The sequence below is a fragment of the Fopius arisanus genome, unplaced genomic scaffold (genome assembly GCF_000806365.1).
Source record: "Fopius arisanus strain USDA-PBARC FA_bdor unplaced genomic scaffold, ASM80636v1 scaffold00021, whole genome shotgun sequence".
In the NCBI taxonomy this organism is placed as follows: Eukaryota; Metazoa; Arthropoda; class Insecta; order Hymenoptera; family Braconidae; genus Fopius; species Fopius arisanus.
In genome coordinates this window covers 85,288-102,052 of record NW_011887760.1, presented here as the reverse complement: position 1 = coordinate 102,052, position 16,765 = coordinate 85,288, and the positions used below count along the sequence as shown (strand labels likewise).

Here is a 16,765-nt window from a genome sequence, read left to right as displayed (position 1 = left end):
GGTGGTTGTCGACAATGGGTAATGCTAACGAGAGGCACGCGCGCATATTCAAAATCCTACCTGTGCGAAAATTACTTGAGAGTTGTTGAACGGTGTAGCAGCTCAGAGGGGTACACTCTGGAAATGCCCGGTTTAGGTGGAACATAAAAACGCGTCCTGGAGATTATGGTAGGAGGTGAATTGGCCCTCTTTCTTCAACATGTACATGGAGCCAGCAAGGAGTCGGGTAAGGGGGTACAATACCTATATAAAGAACGAATGAAGATGCTCTCAGCTATTCACTCTCACCTTTCTCAAGTAAGCGCTTATGCGCCTATCTTCTAACTAATTTTACCAAACAGTGCTAGAGTTTTTAGTTGATTTACACAAATTTCTGGCGAACTACTCAACGGATTCGTCGAGGTTCGTACAATTTTCTCTTTTCCATTTTCCATTTATTTATCAAATCATTTACAAGTTTTTGGTTTGAGATTTATCAGAAAGTCCTCATTACAATTTTGATATTTACTTCAGAATTCCGAGATATTCGTAGACGTCTGATCCCTCACGAAATAGAACTAGAGTGTTCTATCTGTTTGCTACCGAATAGCTCTCGTTCCACCACTTGTCCGAATCATTAAGGATTGAGTGGAATTGTTCCATAATTATATAACAGGTGCTGTGGACTTCCCACGCTCTTACAGGATTCCTAACAGTTCGGAAGATCTCTGAATCATAATTGTTTTTGACAATCGTAATCCTCGATTATTTATGCAACCCCATCTACTTTCTATTATTAGGTGCAAAGGTTGAATTGATGAGACGAGTGATCAATCAGCTAGTATAATGGTAATTGGTGATAGTCGTCAGGTCAATCCATGGCCAACAGGTCCTCCCCTGAATAAATGCGGTATTATGTTGACTTTCGCCATCTAATCCAGCGGCATGATAAAAATCTGTTGATCCATCGTCCCCAAGATCTCACTCGGCTGAATATCCATGGAATATCAGAACGCGTGTACCCACGACATTTATGCCTGACGAAAGCTCGTAATGAAAGTTGTAAACAGTTTATTCATGCGGGATCGGCTGACCACATACCGACTCTATTCACTTTTATTGAATTTTCATCGGTTGTGAAAATATCAAATTGACGGGCATTAACATGCAATCCGATATTGCATAAATCGTGAATTTTTGTCTTAACGCAGAACGGAATAATCAACAAATTTTATGCTTTAATGAGGCAATTAAAAAAACTAAAACGATGCACCTGACCATGGCCCAGCTTCGGTCCGCCGCGCAGATTCTGAGAGGTTGATTCCCCATTTTTTTCACGCTTTATTCAATGATTTCTTGGTTCTCCTTAAAGTGCGTACATTGATTATCAGTGAGATTAAATTGCTAGGTGCAGTGCGGGAAAACAATACCAACCGCAATGATTTTCAGGTCATCCAAACGTACTTTACCGATTTATTCTGCTTTGGAAAAAACATTTAATTGTACACAACTGAGAAGAACAATTTGAACACTAGAAAATGAAAAAATCTCGATATTATTGATTAACTTGGAGTCATCAGGGTTTACAATAAAATCCCCGAAACTTTATTCGCGAGAATGATGATGACCATTACGTTGATTAACAAAAATTCGCATGAACAATGATCCCTCTCGGTCACAAGAAATGAATAATTCTGGAGATTTATTCAAAGTACTCTCAGGTCATGTGTGTGATTCCGCAACTGCACTTCCGGGCGTTGAATTCACCCAAGTGAGAGCCTAATTACGTACACAAAGTACGAAAATACCGTACATTTCGTCATGTCCTTGAACAAAAACAAACAGAAATTGAGTGAAATAGACAATAAGGAAAACGGAAAGAAAGGTAAAGCCTGGAAATTCATGAGATTTTCATCTTGAAAAGTGAAGATGTTTGTGGTGTTTCGATGGTACACAGGATAATGTATATAAAATGTGATATTGCCACATCTGAAATAGCCCCCGGGGGCGTATACTAGCCTGTGGTACAGATGAAGTTACTCTCGGACCAACCGCAAATAATGATAAAATGTACAAGACGACAATGAAATAAGAAAAAAAAATCTACTACAGGAAGAAAAAAAAAATGACTCAGAGGGAATCATTGCGCGGACGACAGCTCAAATATCACGAATTCGCACGCTAATTATACCACGAAGCCGGGGTACAATGATACAATTATTAAGTCGAGATGATACAGCTCCCAAGCTCCCGCGATGTTTTACGCAAAAATTCCCCCACCCAGTCTAAAACACCATCGGAGTGAGTGTTAATTGGTGGATAATTAGACAGCTACAAGTAACTACTCATCCACCATTGTAACCCAGTGAATAACATATTTTCCCCCGGCCACTCAATTTCAATGTTTTCTCAATACCTGTTAAATTTTCACTATTTGCTAATAGCCATCATTGACGAATAATTACCAAAGGTTAAAACAATCGGTATTCCACATAATCATAATTTTCGTCTGAAATAATCCCAAGATTGCCAAGATTGCCCAGACATTGCACGAATCATTACTCAATTCATTAGCATGTCTCCAGTGATTGGACAAAAAACTATCAACATGTGGAAACTGAATCATAATTGAATGAATAATTTGTTGATTACCAAATTACAGAAATTACACAATTACCCACAAATTAATTCAAGATAATTACCTCCAACTGCTACCACAGAAATTTTAACTGAAACCTCACATCCTCCGTCTCCAGTTCTCTCCCATCTCCCTCTCCAACAATCAGAGGCATTTGATGTTCCGCGAGATCTCGAAATATCCGTGAATTTCTACCGACAGCATTTTCCACCAATTTTTTTTTTCTCCTCAATTTATTTTATATCCACCATCCTGATTTTTTTATACACCGAGAGAATCGAGCCACATGTATTCAAGATCGTGCCATCAAGATGAGTATACACGAATGAGACTTTCACCTTTCACCTCTGCTCCACGTACAAGAGAGTATTCGCACGACTCCTCCGCACCGAAGCCTTTCATCTCCCTCTGTCGCACGCTATCTGGGATCATTGGTTGGTTGAAGAAAAAAAGCCGATTGAATAATAGCTGAAACTGTGCACCATGTATCGTCAATAGTGAAAAGCTCATGACCGGGATATCAGATACAAGGTCACAGCGACAGGAAAGTTAACATCTAATACTGTGACAGTGAAAGTCTACTTTATCCTACCCCTATTGCTTCAGCCTGACCATTTCAATCAGAGAATCATTCAATAATCCATGATAATTCGTCCAGATGATGGACGATTCTGGGTGATCCACTGCACTCAAATAATCACTGACAACATCAAAATTGCATAATGATGTTTATGTATTTCTCATTTGATCCCTGATCTATTCGTATTCCTTTATCCTCGCTAAAACGAGAGAATTTACTCAAGGATGGAATATCCTCTTCATTCATTTCACAATGGGTAATGCTCGCTTTCTACTTTCTCAATGATCATCATCCACGATGATCGATAGTTACCTACGTGAAGAATTGTGTAATTTTATCGTCATTATGCCTCCAACATTTTGTATGCGTTTACATTTTATTCTCATCTCTCTTCAGTCTAATCAGAAATAAGGATGAGGTGGCACACAGCACTTCTGTGCACAACGGTGATCGCCCTCTCGAGTTTCACATACAGTCACGAATATGGTGAGTTGAATTTGAATAATAAAATTGTCGTTAAACTTATGCCATAATAGCCTCCTTCGGGCGTTATTCCTTTCCCAGGTTTTTATGCTCATAATTGCGCGTTGAGACAAACGTTCAGTTAAATTTTTTCATTGCACATGATTGCAGATAAAGAGGTGCTGGAGAAAAATACTAATAACTCTCGTTTGTATGACATTGACAAATATGAATAGCTATTGGGAAATTGATTTATATATGAAGATCGAGTAATGAGTTTAATCATTTGATTGAATGAGTTTGATGAGGAAATCAAGAGGTGCAATAATTAGATGATTTTCTCTTGTTAGAGCGGAGGAGATTCGTCAGGTCGACAGACTCACCAGCTGACATAATGGCTCGTAACATCCTGGATTGGATCCAGGGTATTTATCGTCAGGGAGCTCGTAAAAGTGAGTCTGATGAATATTACTTAATGTAGTCAGCCGACTATGTTATTGATGAAACTAATTTACATGTGACTTGGCACTCGTCACTTGCCGCTGCTCGATTCAGAGCAAAAAGGCGCTTTAAATTTGAGTTACGAGTGAAAGTGTGAATTAGCAGTAATTAACTAGGTAAAATTGGTTGGAACAGCAAGACAGGAGAGTAATGGGTACTTGCCGCCTTATGGTAGTCAGAGGCCGCCGGAAAAGCCGAGGCCATTCCAGCCAGCTCCAACCGGTGAACCATCCTATCCACCATCACCCTCACCCGGTCTCAATGAGGTCACAGGTTATCCGAGTTTTCAGCCATCATTTGGTTCAACCCAGAGGCCCACGTACATACCCCCATCGTCATCAGGCTTTACTCCCTCGGTGGGATATCCCAGCAGTCCACCCAGGCCATTTGGAGGCTCAATTGGACCGACTGGACCGTCTGGACCACCCGGAGGCTACCCTGCCACATCGACGACCTATTTACCACCGTCGACTAGCTACGGATATCCCTCGACGTCTGGGTATCCGTCACCTACACCGTCTCCAGGATTCCCAACACCTCAACCTGGAGGTCCGTCGCCTGGCCCTGGGGGGACTGATTCATATGGATATCCCTCTCCTAGTCCATATCCAGGATTCCCAACGCCAACTGGCCCTGGTGGAACTCCAGGGAGACCCAGCACTCCAGGTGGTACCCCTGGGGGAACTCCAGGAAGACCCAGCACTCCAGGTGGTACACCTGGAGGAATTCCTGGTAGACCCAGCACGCCAGGTGGTACTCCAGGTGGTACTCCAGGTGGTACTCCAGGTGGTATTCCAGGTGTACGTCCAACACAACCTGCTGGAACTCCAGGTCCTGGTCCAACCCCGGGAGGTACTCCAGCTCCACCCGACGATGATGACCTCAAGCATCCCCCCCATATACATGAACTTCAGGTAGAATGCAGTAAAACAATGATGACGATCAATATAGAGTTCAATAGACAGTTTGACGGTGTCATATACTCGAAAGGATTTTTTGCCTCTCCGGAGTGCCGTTACGTTGCAGAGAACTCTGGACAGACCAAATACAGCTTCACAGTGAGTCTAGACTCCTGTGGGACTGAGTTCATCAATGACTTTGAGGGAGAGGCAGGCCAATCGTACCTGGAGAATGTTCTCGTCCTGCAGAATGAGCCGGGGATTCAGGAGGTCTGGGATACCGTCAGACGAGTGCGTTGTCTGTGGGAGGGCAACATTAAGAAGCCTCTGACAGTGAGTTTGTCCGTTGACATGCTGAACCAGGAGATTGTGACCTTCAGTGGAGACACTGCCACTGCCAAACTCGATATTCAGGTTGGAAAGGGACCGTTCGCTCCAGCTGCCAGTGGACTCGTCAAGATTGGCGAGCCAATGACACTCGTGGTGTCTGTCGAGGGAGATCCTGCCTTCGATCTACAAGTCAGAGATTGTGTGGCTAGAGACGAGGATTCCACCAATGTCGTGCAATTGACCGATGAGAGGGGGTGCATATTGAAGCCAAAGTTGTTTGGTGCATTCCAGAAGACGAAGGAGACTATGAATACAGGGGCTTCGATCATCGCTTACGCCTTCTTCCAGGCCTTCAAGTTCCCAGACGTAATGGATCTTTTTATCGAGTGCAATGTCGAACTTTGTAAGACCGATTGCGAGGCTTGTCCAGATGCTAATCAGGTAATTATCAAAACAAGATAATTTTTTGTTGAATTACTGATTCTTTTGTTCCCTCTTAATTAATGAGTCATTGTACATTGTACATTGAGAGACCTGTTATAGTCACTCTCGTTATAGTCGTACCTCTCCGCAATTTCTGTTTTCGCGTAGTCGGATTCTCTAAATTCGCTTCCCCTACAGCATCACGCGCGTCACTACAACGAGAGTCTACTGTAATTTAGTCTTGGATATTGTTATCCGAAAAAGACGATTGCTGTGTACAAGTGAAGGAGACCGATTTAATATTCAATGGAATGTAAAAATTCTTCATGTGAAGAGGTAATTATTTTCGTTTCTTCCAGCAAATCGAGCCAGGCAGGAGAAGAAGAGATATTTCCTACATTCCATCAAACATATCATCTGGGGTTCTATCAGAGCCTCTGAGGATGTCCCGTGGATTCCGCGTGATTATGCCTGACGATCTATCCCTAGCATCGACTCAATCTCTCGAAAACCTCGAGGAAACCGCGATTGCAGAATTAACCCTTGAGCAGAGTATCTGTATGACCTACACAGGATTTTACACATCCTTCTCATTTATCCTCTCCATCCTTATCATCACCACTTCGAGTGCGGCAGTCATGTACCTGAAGCTCCAGAAAATATCGAGGGAGAAAAATCCTAATCGTTCCGAAGGGATTCATTAATATTGAGGAGAGTAAAAAATCAAATCAATTCTAGTAAAATAATTAAAGTAATGAAGACACTCAGTTAGAACGTGTTGCGAATGCCATTGAGACTTGTGTGTTCAATTAGTTTGCTTGCACCATTCGCTTAAAAATAAATCCTCACTCCCCCATGTGCCTAAAACTTCACATTATGCCCATATTTAGTTTATTTCTTTTTCTTAAATAATGTACATGATGTATTTCTTATTTTATAATTTTGATAAAATGAAAAAAGAAAGTATTGAATTTTCCATTCACACATCATTTCAATTACGTCATAAATACCGTAAATCCATTGGAACGTCGACATGAAAATGGAAATAAATACAGTAAAATGCCGTTATAGTCGCATCTAATCGTTCGGCACCCGACTTTACTACCTCGGGCTCCAAGATGTAAAGAATTTACTGGTCCTTCTGGAGAGGAACTGAATTCCAGGCAAAATAAGGCCGAAAAATAAATTTCCCTCATATTCGAAATTGCTATGAAAAAATTCAGTTTGCGATCGCTGCGAGCGCGTGGTGGGGGAGGTTGAATATATAGTCGAACTCTCCGAATTCTCTTCCCCTATATCCCCATACCCGCGACTACAACGGGACTCTATTGTAAATGATAAAAAATTATGTACAATAAACGGAGAGATGGAAATTCAAAAATAGAATATTTATATCTCCACTATTGGGAATAGTAATTAGAATTATAAACACTTGAATGATGCCGAGCCGAATGACATGTGAAGTTGTAAAACGAACTCTACATCATCACTGCGTTGAATTTTTCACAAATCTAAGAATATACAGGTGCTCTCCCCGCACCCTTCTCTCCATAGCTATAACTCCACTCATACCAAGCCCTTCAAAAATATCTATAATATCACTCGGCTTGTTCTCCCTGATAACAACCAAATAGAAGATTCCCCGACTCGACAATAAATTCGGTACCACCGAAAACAATCGATCCATTACCTCCCGCCCATCTCTTCCCCCAGCCCACGTCTTACTAATGAGCCTATCATCAAAAATCTCACTAGACTCAGTTACAACGTACGGTGGATTAAATATAAGTATATCGATTAAATGATTAGCCTTCAATGACGATACTAAATCCATGCGAATGATATCAACATTCGTTGAATTAATAATACTCGTATTTTTAGTAACTCTGCAAGCATCCGGATTGATGTCAATTGCTATAAAATGGCCAGGCCAATTGTTTCGTTTGAACGCCATTGCCAGAGCTGTTATGACAACCCCAGAGCCACTGCCAATCTCCATGCAAATATTTGGTTTCACCTTTTCAAATTTCTTCAAATCCGTCTCGAGGCTGTCTATCAACAGAAACGAGTCCTCCGAGGGCTCGTAAACTGTCTCAGCATCGAGATCAGATAGTTTAACTATTGGAGTTTCCATTTTTCACTGATATTTGAGTTATTTAATTTGTATAAACCTAGCTTCAATAGTTTGGTGAAATTCTGCCTGTCGAAGTTCGGCCTGAATACGATCTACTCAGTTTGTTCTGTCTCTGACGGCCCAGGGGTGGTTTCTGCAGCCTCTGGAAAATCCTGAGAGCTGCGGGAAGTGGTATACATAGGGCTGTGGTCCAACAGGGCTTTTCTCTTTGCTGTATCTTTCTCCACGGCGTCGTGCACCTTGTTCAAGCGTTCTTGGGTCGTCTGGAGGATGTTACTGAGTACAGTCACTCGTTGCTTAGCGTTCACCAGTTTTTTTACATAGCTATCGAGTTCGAAGGGACACTGCAGAAACCCAGAGATCAGTACGAGCTCTTCTGTCAATGACTCGATCTGTTGTTTCAATTCTATCTGACTAATCCTGGAAAATTCATATTGTTATTTTTGCATCCATTATCTTTCAGTTATTATTATCATACATTATCTATCTCGAATTTATGTTTGAATCAAAGTACAAAATTAATTTAGAGAATCATTTCAGAATTGTCGAAAGGATCGCACATGGCGATAGGCGTGCGAAAATTATCTGCAGTACTTCATGATTGTAATTATCTTTGCAAATCGCCGGATTTTCAAAATTTTATTTTGATCAGTGGATACGGATTGAGGAAGTAGTAGCAGTTACTGGAATATTTGAGGGGAGTTGCTAATTTGGAAAGAAGGGTGTGTATGAATTTCCTGACCTGGTTGCTCGAATGCGCTCGTCCAGCTGATCGACTGTTGGCTTGAGCAAGCTCATAAGACCCTCTGTCAAAGCATCTCGCGTTGGATTTTCACAGAAATCCTCGGTTTTGTCGTCAATTGATGTATTGTCACTGGCAGTGTCAACATCCATTGTTGCCTCTCGTGTGGTTAACCTTGTACGTACAGAACGAATTGTCGGAGCATGGAGTTTTGAAATCAATTGCGCCGTGTAGAAGAGGGCTAGGTTGGCGACCAACCTCTCCAACTCTCATAAAATCGCCGAATGTGGTATTTAGTTGGCGAACATACGGAGGTGCGCTGGAGTCGGTCTTGACGGTCTGGACGTGCGTGCGCAAGAGGTTTCAGAAAGAGCGGCAATTTTCGAAGGGAAAAAAGTTATAACACTTATGAAATTTGTTTGTTCTTTTTTTTGGGTAGGGGTAATGAAATAATAAACGTCATTTCCACAAACGATTCATACAATAATTTTATTTTGCTTCGATTCTTAATTGTTGTTTTTTTTTCATCGTTTATCACTATACATTTACAGAACATGGGCTTTTATGATAAAATGGTATTCAAATGCAACATTTCGAGGATTTTTTAATTAAACACATATTGATTCTTATTTTCTTTCTTCATTGGGATGGGAAGTTGCATTTGGAGGACTTAAACCCTGAAAGTTTGTCATTAGCTCAAGGTGTTCATCATCTCACTCAACGCTAGTTTAGCCAATGAATTTGTTTTCACATTTACTTGGGTCTGCTCATATAAATCACAACTCGCGATTAACAGTTATTAAATGTAAGTACAATTGTCACTAGGATGAATGGGATATTTGCATTTTTATGAGTCAACGTAAATGATGATGCGGGTAATTGTACATTCAGATAATTGATAAGTTTATTTATAGAGGGGGATTTGAGTTGTTGAGTTGTTCTTATCAGTTGCGAATGGTGTCAATTGTTTTTAACAAGGAGTAATTAATTACTTTGTGCCGTGACTTAAGGCTCCGGAGTAATTTTCCTAATTTACATTCTTCGTTAGCAGCCTCATGGGGAAAATAAACACATCTCAATTTGTTTAGTAACGGATAAATACTGGAAGAAGTTGACTTATGCGAATGATAAAAATGCGCATTTTCCATCGAATTCTCTACGTATTTTTATTCCCCCGAATTAATGAGGGCCGTTGGTGCACAAAGCCTCGATAAAGTTCCTCTGATATAAATAAACATGCAAATACAACAGAAATAAAGATAGTCTTTCACTCTGATAACGAAATATATATTGACTTAGCAACTTTATCCTCAATTACATATACGATACCATCGGACTTATCTACATATTTCCAATAATTTATAACAAATAAAAAAATAATTGGATTGAGGTAAAAATTCATGAGGACACGACAAATTGTCTCGTTACATTCCATGTCCCATCGGAGATGTTTGAATTTGCGCTTTTTAGACATAGGCTGCACGATGTAACACTATCCTAATAAGTGATATAGACACTGCACTTCACTCAGGGATAATTAATAACTATTGCTTTTTTATTTGTAATTTGCACTCGAAATGGAAAGATTGAACTATTTCTATTGGAATTTGAGGATCATGGGGTAATCAACGGAATCTTGTTGTCTGGTGATTGATTGTAGACTTTGAATTATTAAAAAATTGACTACTCATGTTATTTCGAGTGCAATTTTGGCGAATCGGTTTCACAGGTGAGAGAGATATGCATTTATGAAGGGTAGACACTCGCTGGTATGTTAGCTCGTTATTTCGTACAATAAGTATCTAGGTCTTTCAGCTACTTGAGCCCTCGTCTAGAAAAGAATTCATGAAAAAACAAATAATCCACTAATTACCTCATCATCTAACAAAAACTAACCAATTCAGCTTACACTTTACACTGTATATATATATTTTAATAATTGTTATCATCTCGTTTTATTTATCTTCTCTTGAACTAGACAACGATATCAGACTATGTGTCGTCGCACGGATTTAACCTGGCACTGTATGACAATTTTTGGTACTTTAGGCTCTGAAAAGAATAATATACATTGGCTTCTTTTTATTTGCAAAGATGCTGAGACAAATAAAGTTGCTTAACAGAGCTGAAAGGCCACTCAATACCATTTCAAATGTTCGTAGAAGAATAGAGCATGCTGCATGAAAAATTTTGTTTCTCTGTCTTTTTTTTTTCTTTTTTTGCTTTTCCAACTTGTTATGTTCCAGTTTTGTTGATTATTTCCGTCACCATCAGGAGTGTTGTAGGAGAAAATTCAGCGATATAAAAATAGTTTGCGGATCCTAAGTTGCAGTCCTTTTCAGAGCGTAAAGGAGGACTTAATTATTCAGGCGAAATACATAATCCTATTTCGATTATGTTTTTTTTATTTTTGCAAATTTTTTTTCTTCTTCCTTCTTCGGCTGTTGTGGATACAATCAAGGCGTGACATTGACATTACTAAAAGTCCTTACTGCATCCACAACTTTGCGTGTACTTTATTCATTATCTTTATGACTGTTTCATAAATTAATCAACTTGTACACAAGTTCACTGAAAACTGATACGCGCTAGGTTTTATCACCTTTCACTTTTTAAATTTATCATCAGTTTCTTAATTTTTTTTGTTTTTTTTTGTTAAATATTTTCATTAATTACTCATTGCGCAGAAAAAATAACGTAAATTTGAATTCAATTTTTTATTTCTCATTCTGATTATTGCCGGGCTTCAATTGTAAAGGAAGGATGATTTTTTCTATTTTTGTTCAATTGAAAAATCACAGCATTTTAGCTTTGCAACGTTGCACGCGGAGGAAAGAAAGTTCACAGTAAAAAATACGACATTTTCAAATCTCCCATGGATTCATTACTGTCGCTAAGATGCAGAAAGTACTCATACTTCTTTAATCAACCCTTCAACTATTTTCCAGTTTGAATTATCATTTTATTGAAGTTCGAGCGACTTCAGACTTTCACGAAAGGCAAAGACAACGAGCTCTATTCCCAAAGACACGTTCCCCTCATTTTCTCAATCAATCAGATCATAGTGTAATTAATCTGTTAATTCGCTAAATATAGGTAACATGATATTTTTCCTTATGACTCAGGTACCACATCGGTCAGATAGTCAATTTCAATTCAATCAAATAATCTCAACTCCCTTCAAATGAGCGTATTTTTAAACTGCGCAATGCAAAGAGCGCAACAACATTTTTTTGTCATTATTTAAACTTTAATTGTTTTCATTATTTATTATTTTCTCATTTGTTTTGTAACATCGAACATAGTTAAACCACTTGCCTCACTATTTCTTCACTAATCGCATTTTTTAAAATTTCACCCGACTGTTAGCCACACCTTGATATACAATCACGATATAAAGTTTAATCCTAAAACGAATTCTAGATATTCTCATGTCCCCTCTTTGTTCCTTCACTGTAATCTAATCTCAAGCGGTATCCACGTGGTCCAGTCTTTGATCCCTCCGTAAACGTCGAATAACATCTAAAATAATGGGCAAAAAATCAATTTGAATTTTTCAATGCTTGCAATATCTTCAATAATTATTCCCCGAATAAAGTGCCAATGAAGGTGCAGATGCATCAACGTTTGAACGAAGGCTCTGGACCAGCACAACTGGATAATGGTGTATGTACAGGCTACAACATACAAATAGTATCTAATTTTCAGTTTCATCTTGTGCTACGCAATAATCATTACAATATATATAATAATGGATAACCATTTATCTTAGATTCAATAATTTAATATTAAAGATTATTCTTCATGTCTCATTCTTTTCAATTTTTCTTTCATCTCTTCTTTCATATAGTTTACGCACTAGACTTTTTCTACGCTATGTTTTGCACGTTAGTTTATACGTAATTCAGCGATACAGTAGACAGTGGGTGATTCTGCTGCAGTTAAAACCTAATAACTCATCGAAATTTAATTTCACAACATTCATTTAGTTTTTCGTGTTGGATTGCCATGAATGGAGACAATGCTTTTCCCCCATTGTTTTTAGTTTCCGCTGTTCATCTCTTTTCATTTTCAATTGTTTTTTTAATTTTGTTTCATCGTTGAGCTGAACTGAAATCGATTACTCTTTGGCAAAAGAGTTTAATTTATTTTCCTGCGTATTTTATCATCATGATTGCAATCGCAATTTCGTAATATCTCGCCAGCTTACGAAATCGGCCAACGATCAATTAAAATTTAACATGTTTCCGCTACCCTGGCGCAAATGAATAACTTGTTGATTTGTTTGACTGGATTAAGCTGGGATTTTTCACAGTGGCCTTTGTACCGTTTTAAACCATTAAATCCATGTTGACACAAATTTCGGGTACTGATTTTTACTTTTTAAATAGTCAGGGGGTAAAACGTTATAACGTTTTACTGTTAACAACAGCAGACTACTGAGTATAATATAATTAATTCTACTCCATTTGTTTTTCTCCAATTGTTTTTTTCTTTACTTGTGCATGGGTTAAATACACGGATCACAATTTAATATGAAATTCTTCTTCCCCAAAACGTGTCTCACATGCTCTTTTTTTTCATTTCTATATATTTTTCTTTGTTTCAATACAAAATGTCCGTCAAAAATATTCTTTCTCTTGTCGTTTGCTATATTAATAATGAAAAAGATTCACTTACTAGCGAATTTTGCTTGTTGTTTCGACTTGACACACCAGCGAACCAGTAAACTCAGGATAATTGCACGTAGTTTGAATGTCGTTCATTACTGATTGCTTTTAGCATTGATAGATTGATAATTAAATAATCGAGTGCACAGCTGCAATTGGAGATTTAAAGAGATATTATTTCTTTGATTACACGAGGAATCGAGCTGCGACCAACGCCGGGTCACGCTGGAGAGTTATTAGAGGCGAGGAGTTGGATGCTTACAGATCTTTTTCGACAGATTATTTTGCAATTTTAGTCGAGATAGTCATTGGCTCGAAGAACTTGCAGTGGAAATACGATAAAAACGATCGAGTTGAGTCAAGTTTTTAAATTGACACTTTTAAACTTAGAAAAGATCCTTCGTGTTTCTCATCCCCACGAGAGAGAAATTCAACATTGAAAGGGAAAAATAAGTCTAATGTAAGCTGCGATGACAGTTGAATGTCGGTATTCACTGGGAGCAAGACTCCTTTCCATTTTTACGATCCTCCTCAGCTCATTGTACTGTCAATCCACCGTCAGGCTCATTCGTTATGGCAAAAGGAAGAATCAAGCGATAGATAACATGGAAAAAATCGAAACTGCCGAAATTAATCCTTGGAATTTCAATAAACTCTACCAGCTACACTCCACATTGAATTTTCACAGTACTCTTCTTTAAAATCGTAAAAATTCTCAACTCTTTTTACATTCGCAGCACAAATCAACATTTTACGACACTACGTCTCGTTTTAAAACGACAAAATTCTCATTTAAAGGGAAAAAATCTTACGATTAGAAAAATCTTCTTATCTCGATGTAGGATCTGCGGGCTAGGATTTTTTTCTCATCTCTCTTTCAACTCCAGCCAATTCTGGGGCGTCTAAAATTCACGTCGAAGTTATAAAGGTTCACGAATAACCACGAGAGACATATCGCGGATAATTTCCATTCCCGTGAACCCTCGGGGTGCTCTGTCGGATAACCAACGTGTAATTGAATTTTTTTCTTCATGTAATCCTTCATGTAAAATCTCCACGCTCGAAATGTTTTTTTTCCTCTCCAACTTCTCATTCTTCATCCCTTATTTTTCATTCGTGTGCACCTATTTACAAACACCGAACGGCCATTGGCGTCGCTCGAGGGTGGGTGGGGTGAAAAAAAAAGACATTTTATCTCATTAAAAAATTTTCAGGTGGAGGAGATGTTTTTATGGATTTTCTTCGCTCTTCTTCAGCTCCCTCATCTCTCGCTTTCGCCTTTTTATCTTCTTGATGAGCCTTACCACCAAGTTACCTTCGGCCTTGATGGCTGGCAATTTTTCAAGGGTTCTATCTGGTTTCATTGCTTCATCATCATCCTTCCACTTGCGTTTACGTGTGACTGGTGAACAATGACCAATGCCACTACGAACGACACGAACCACAGACGCCGCTGATACTGCTGGAAAGTTGTATGTTGTTGTTGTTACATTTGAGAAACGTTTGCCCGTGATCCCTCGCCTTTCCTACTCTGGCTTGAGGCGATGCCACTGTACAATTGTTTGTCTTGGCTTTGTGATCATGTCTTGCCAGTGTTTCGTCTCACTGGCACCAGTTCCATTTTTACCTGCAATTCAAAATTAATCGTTCCATTCTATTTTCACAACTGAAACTGAAACAATTATGCATAGAACATATCAGTTTTCCTGATAACTCAACAAGATTCAATTTTCACTTGTCATTCGAAAAGATAAAACTCAAATATACGAAATATTGAAAATTAAATTCTTCATATGAGAATAGAAGATTTTCGGAATAGCCAACATGTCATGTGGAACATTGCAGCGTAATGTAATTTGATTAATTTTCCTCGTTCATCCTTTAGCAGTGGAAATATTAATTTTCGTCCAGATGAAACGATGGAAAATTGCTCAGTCCCCTTTGTCCTCTCTCATCAAAGGAAATGTTCTCAATATGAAATTTCAAATTTAGAAAATGAAAAGAGAATCGTTTGATCAGATCTTTCTATTGAAACATGAGAAGCACCAGGAGAAACAGTTCCTGGAATACTGTAACCACTGGATTCTGCGATTCTCCATCACAAGGAAGATAGCGTGGAGTCGATAATTACTGGGTTGTATGTAGGTAGGACAAACCCTTGAGTTTACCTGCTAACTGTATACGACCAATGAGCTCGTTACGTCCAATATTATCGAAGTCCATGACCATGACATCAAGCGAGCATTCCCTTATCTTCTCCCATGGTACATTGAAGGAAAATGCTTCGTTGAATACTGGATTCAGGGTGCACTTGAATATCGGGGTCTTTCGTTTCTCGATTCTCTTGTCAGCAAATTGCAGCCACACCTTAACATAAGGATCTGAAGGAAAAAAATCATTAAATTTATTAGACAATTTAATCAATGAGATCGCTCTTTCATGTGGTATTCACACGGTTAATCCCATTAACATCCCAGCATCACTTCATGACCCTTCTATTTTCCATCAAATGGTTCTCCTCACTTTTTGCACAACTCGATTAGTGTACAACGATATTTTAATTGAATTTCATTCATGTCGTAACATCAATGAAACTCTATTAAAAGCCAACCACCAGCTAGAACGTAGTTTTTATTTTATTTACTCACCTGATTTTCCGTTTATGTCTTTAGCCTTGAGATTTCTTGCTTTTAGCAGGGTCAGTGTGAGAACTGAATTGCTCGGATGATAGCAGAGTGAGCACAGAAGCTCACCACATTTATCTTTCGCTGGTGGTTTGAGGGCCTTCCAGAATGATGGTTTCTCGGAGAGGTCGACCTGCCAGACAAACCCACACAATATAAACAGGCGAAACCACTGTGGCCCCGTAAAATCTATTCAGCCGGAAAACAGTCTGAGGGGAATATTACAATTGACTATTCAACCAAAAAATTTATTGCGACCGTTGGGATTTTGCAATTGTTATTAAGATCAGTGGAAAGGAATCCAGACACTCTAGATGTTTTCGAGGGTTTAACTGGGATTCGATGGGTCAAAGGGTTGTAAGATTACCTGGCAAAGGGGTAGAAACATTTCACCGATTGAGTCGTCCCTCGAGAATCGATCGTAGTCGAATACATGGAGATGCAGCACTCGGCTCTGCAATTTTTGTATCGGAAATCCTGGAATTCATGATATTTAAATATTTAGATTTTTCTTCAAACTTCAAATTTTCAAAAATTTCATTAAATACATATAATGTCTTTAAATGGAGGCTGGATCAATAAATGTTACAAGGGATTCGGAAAGGATAGAACGGAACTAAGAATATTAAAAAGGACCGGAAATATCAACCGCTATTGGTCATTTATGAATGGAATCTATCAGGAGCTCAATCTGCACCGACTAAAATATACAACAGAATATCC

General features: G+C 38.9%; 4 protein-coding genes across 9 annotated transcripts in view; 1 reads left to right on the top strand and 3 right to left on the bottom strand.

Moving 5' to 3' along the window:
• Positions 1 to 293: 293 nt before the first annotated feature.
• LOC105264398 (uncharacterized) lies at positions 294 to 7,193 on the top strand. The gene is made up of 5 exons (XM_011301239.1): positions 294 to 402; positions 3,594 to 3,683; positions 4,010 to 4,111; positions 4,296 to 5,830; positions 6,172 to 7,193. Exons 2-5 carry the CDS (start codon positions 3,611 to 3,613, stop codon positions 6,514 to 6,516), a joined length of 2,055 nt encoding a protein of 684 aa, XP_011299541.1. The 5' UTR covers positions 294 to 402; positions 3,594 to 3,610; the 3' UTR covers positions 6,517 to 7,193.
• HemK2 (HemK methyltransferase 2) lies at positions 6,727 to 7,972 on the bottom strand. Its single transcript, XM_011301240.1, has one exon. It carries the CDS (start codon positions 7,944 to 7,946, stop codon positions 7,299 to 7,301), a length of 648 nt encoding a protein of 215 aa, XP_011299542.1. The 5' UTR covers positions 7,947 to 7,972; the 3' UTR covers positions 6,727 to 7,298.
• A 54-nt stretch (positions 7,973 to 8,026) lies between these two features.
• Snapin (SNAP associated protein) lies at positions 8,027 to 8,962 on the bottom strand. The gene is made up of 2 exons (XM_011301238.1): positions 8,689 to 8,962; positions 8,027 to 8,366 (listed from the first exon to the last, which is right to left on the bottom strand). The coding sequence occupies exons 1-2, from the start codon at positions 8,838 to 8,840 to the stop codon at positions 8,039 to 8,041; spliced, it is 480 nt and encodes a 159-aa protein (XP_011299540.1). The 5' UTR covers positions 8,841 to 8,962; the 3' UTR covers positions 8,027 to 8,038.
• A 196-nt stretch (positions 8,963 to 9,158) lies between these two features.
• The window catches only part of Syt7 (Synaptotagmin 7), an 89,576-nt gene continuing 81,969 nt past the window's right edge, over positions 9,159 to 16,765 (bottom strand). For all 6 annotated transcript variants that reach the window (XM_011301232.1, XM_011301233.1, XM_011301235.1 and 3 more), the window contains 4 exons: positions 16,410 to 16,519; positions 16,007 to 16,175; positions 15,527 to 15,739; positions 9,159 to 14,985 (listed from right to left, as the gene is read on the bottom strand). In XM_011301232.1, coding sequence (XP_011299534.1) covers positions 14,885 to 14,985; positions 15,527 to 15,739; positions 16,007 to 16,175; positions 16,410 to 16,519 — 593 coding nt within the window. In that variant the 3' untranslated portion in view covers positions 9,159 to 14,884. The remainder of the gene's footprint in view (positions 14,986 to 15,526; positions 15,740 to 16,006; positions 16,176 to 16,409; positions 16,520 to 16,765) is intronic.

Bases quoted from the DNA above. Each gene is read 5' to 3' on its own strand.
- LOC105264398 (XM_011301239.1), top strand. From the start codon at position 3,611: ATGAGGTGGCACACAGCACTTCTGTGCACAACGGTGATCGCCCTCTCG. The intron at 3,684-4,009 runs GTGAGTTGAATT...TTCTCTTGTTAG, and splicing joins CACATACAGTCACGAATATG to AGCGGAGGAGATTCGTCAGG. The intron at 5,831-6,171 runs GTAATTATCAAA...CGTTTCTTCCAG, and splicing joins CTTGTCCAGATGCTAATCAG to CAAATCGAGCCAGGCAGGAG.
- HemK2 (XM_011301240.1), bottom strand. From the start codon at position 7,946: ATGGAAACTCCAATAGTTAAACTATCTGATCTCGATGCTGAGACAGTT.
- Snapin (XM_011301238.1), bottom strand. From the start codon at position 8,840: ATGGATGTTGACACTGCCAGTGACAATACATCAATTGACGACAAAACC. The intron at 8,367-8,688 runs GTCAGGAAATTC...TGAATTTTCCAG, and splicing joins GAGCGCATTCGAGCAACCAG to GATTAGTCAGATAGAATTGA.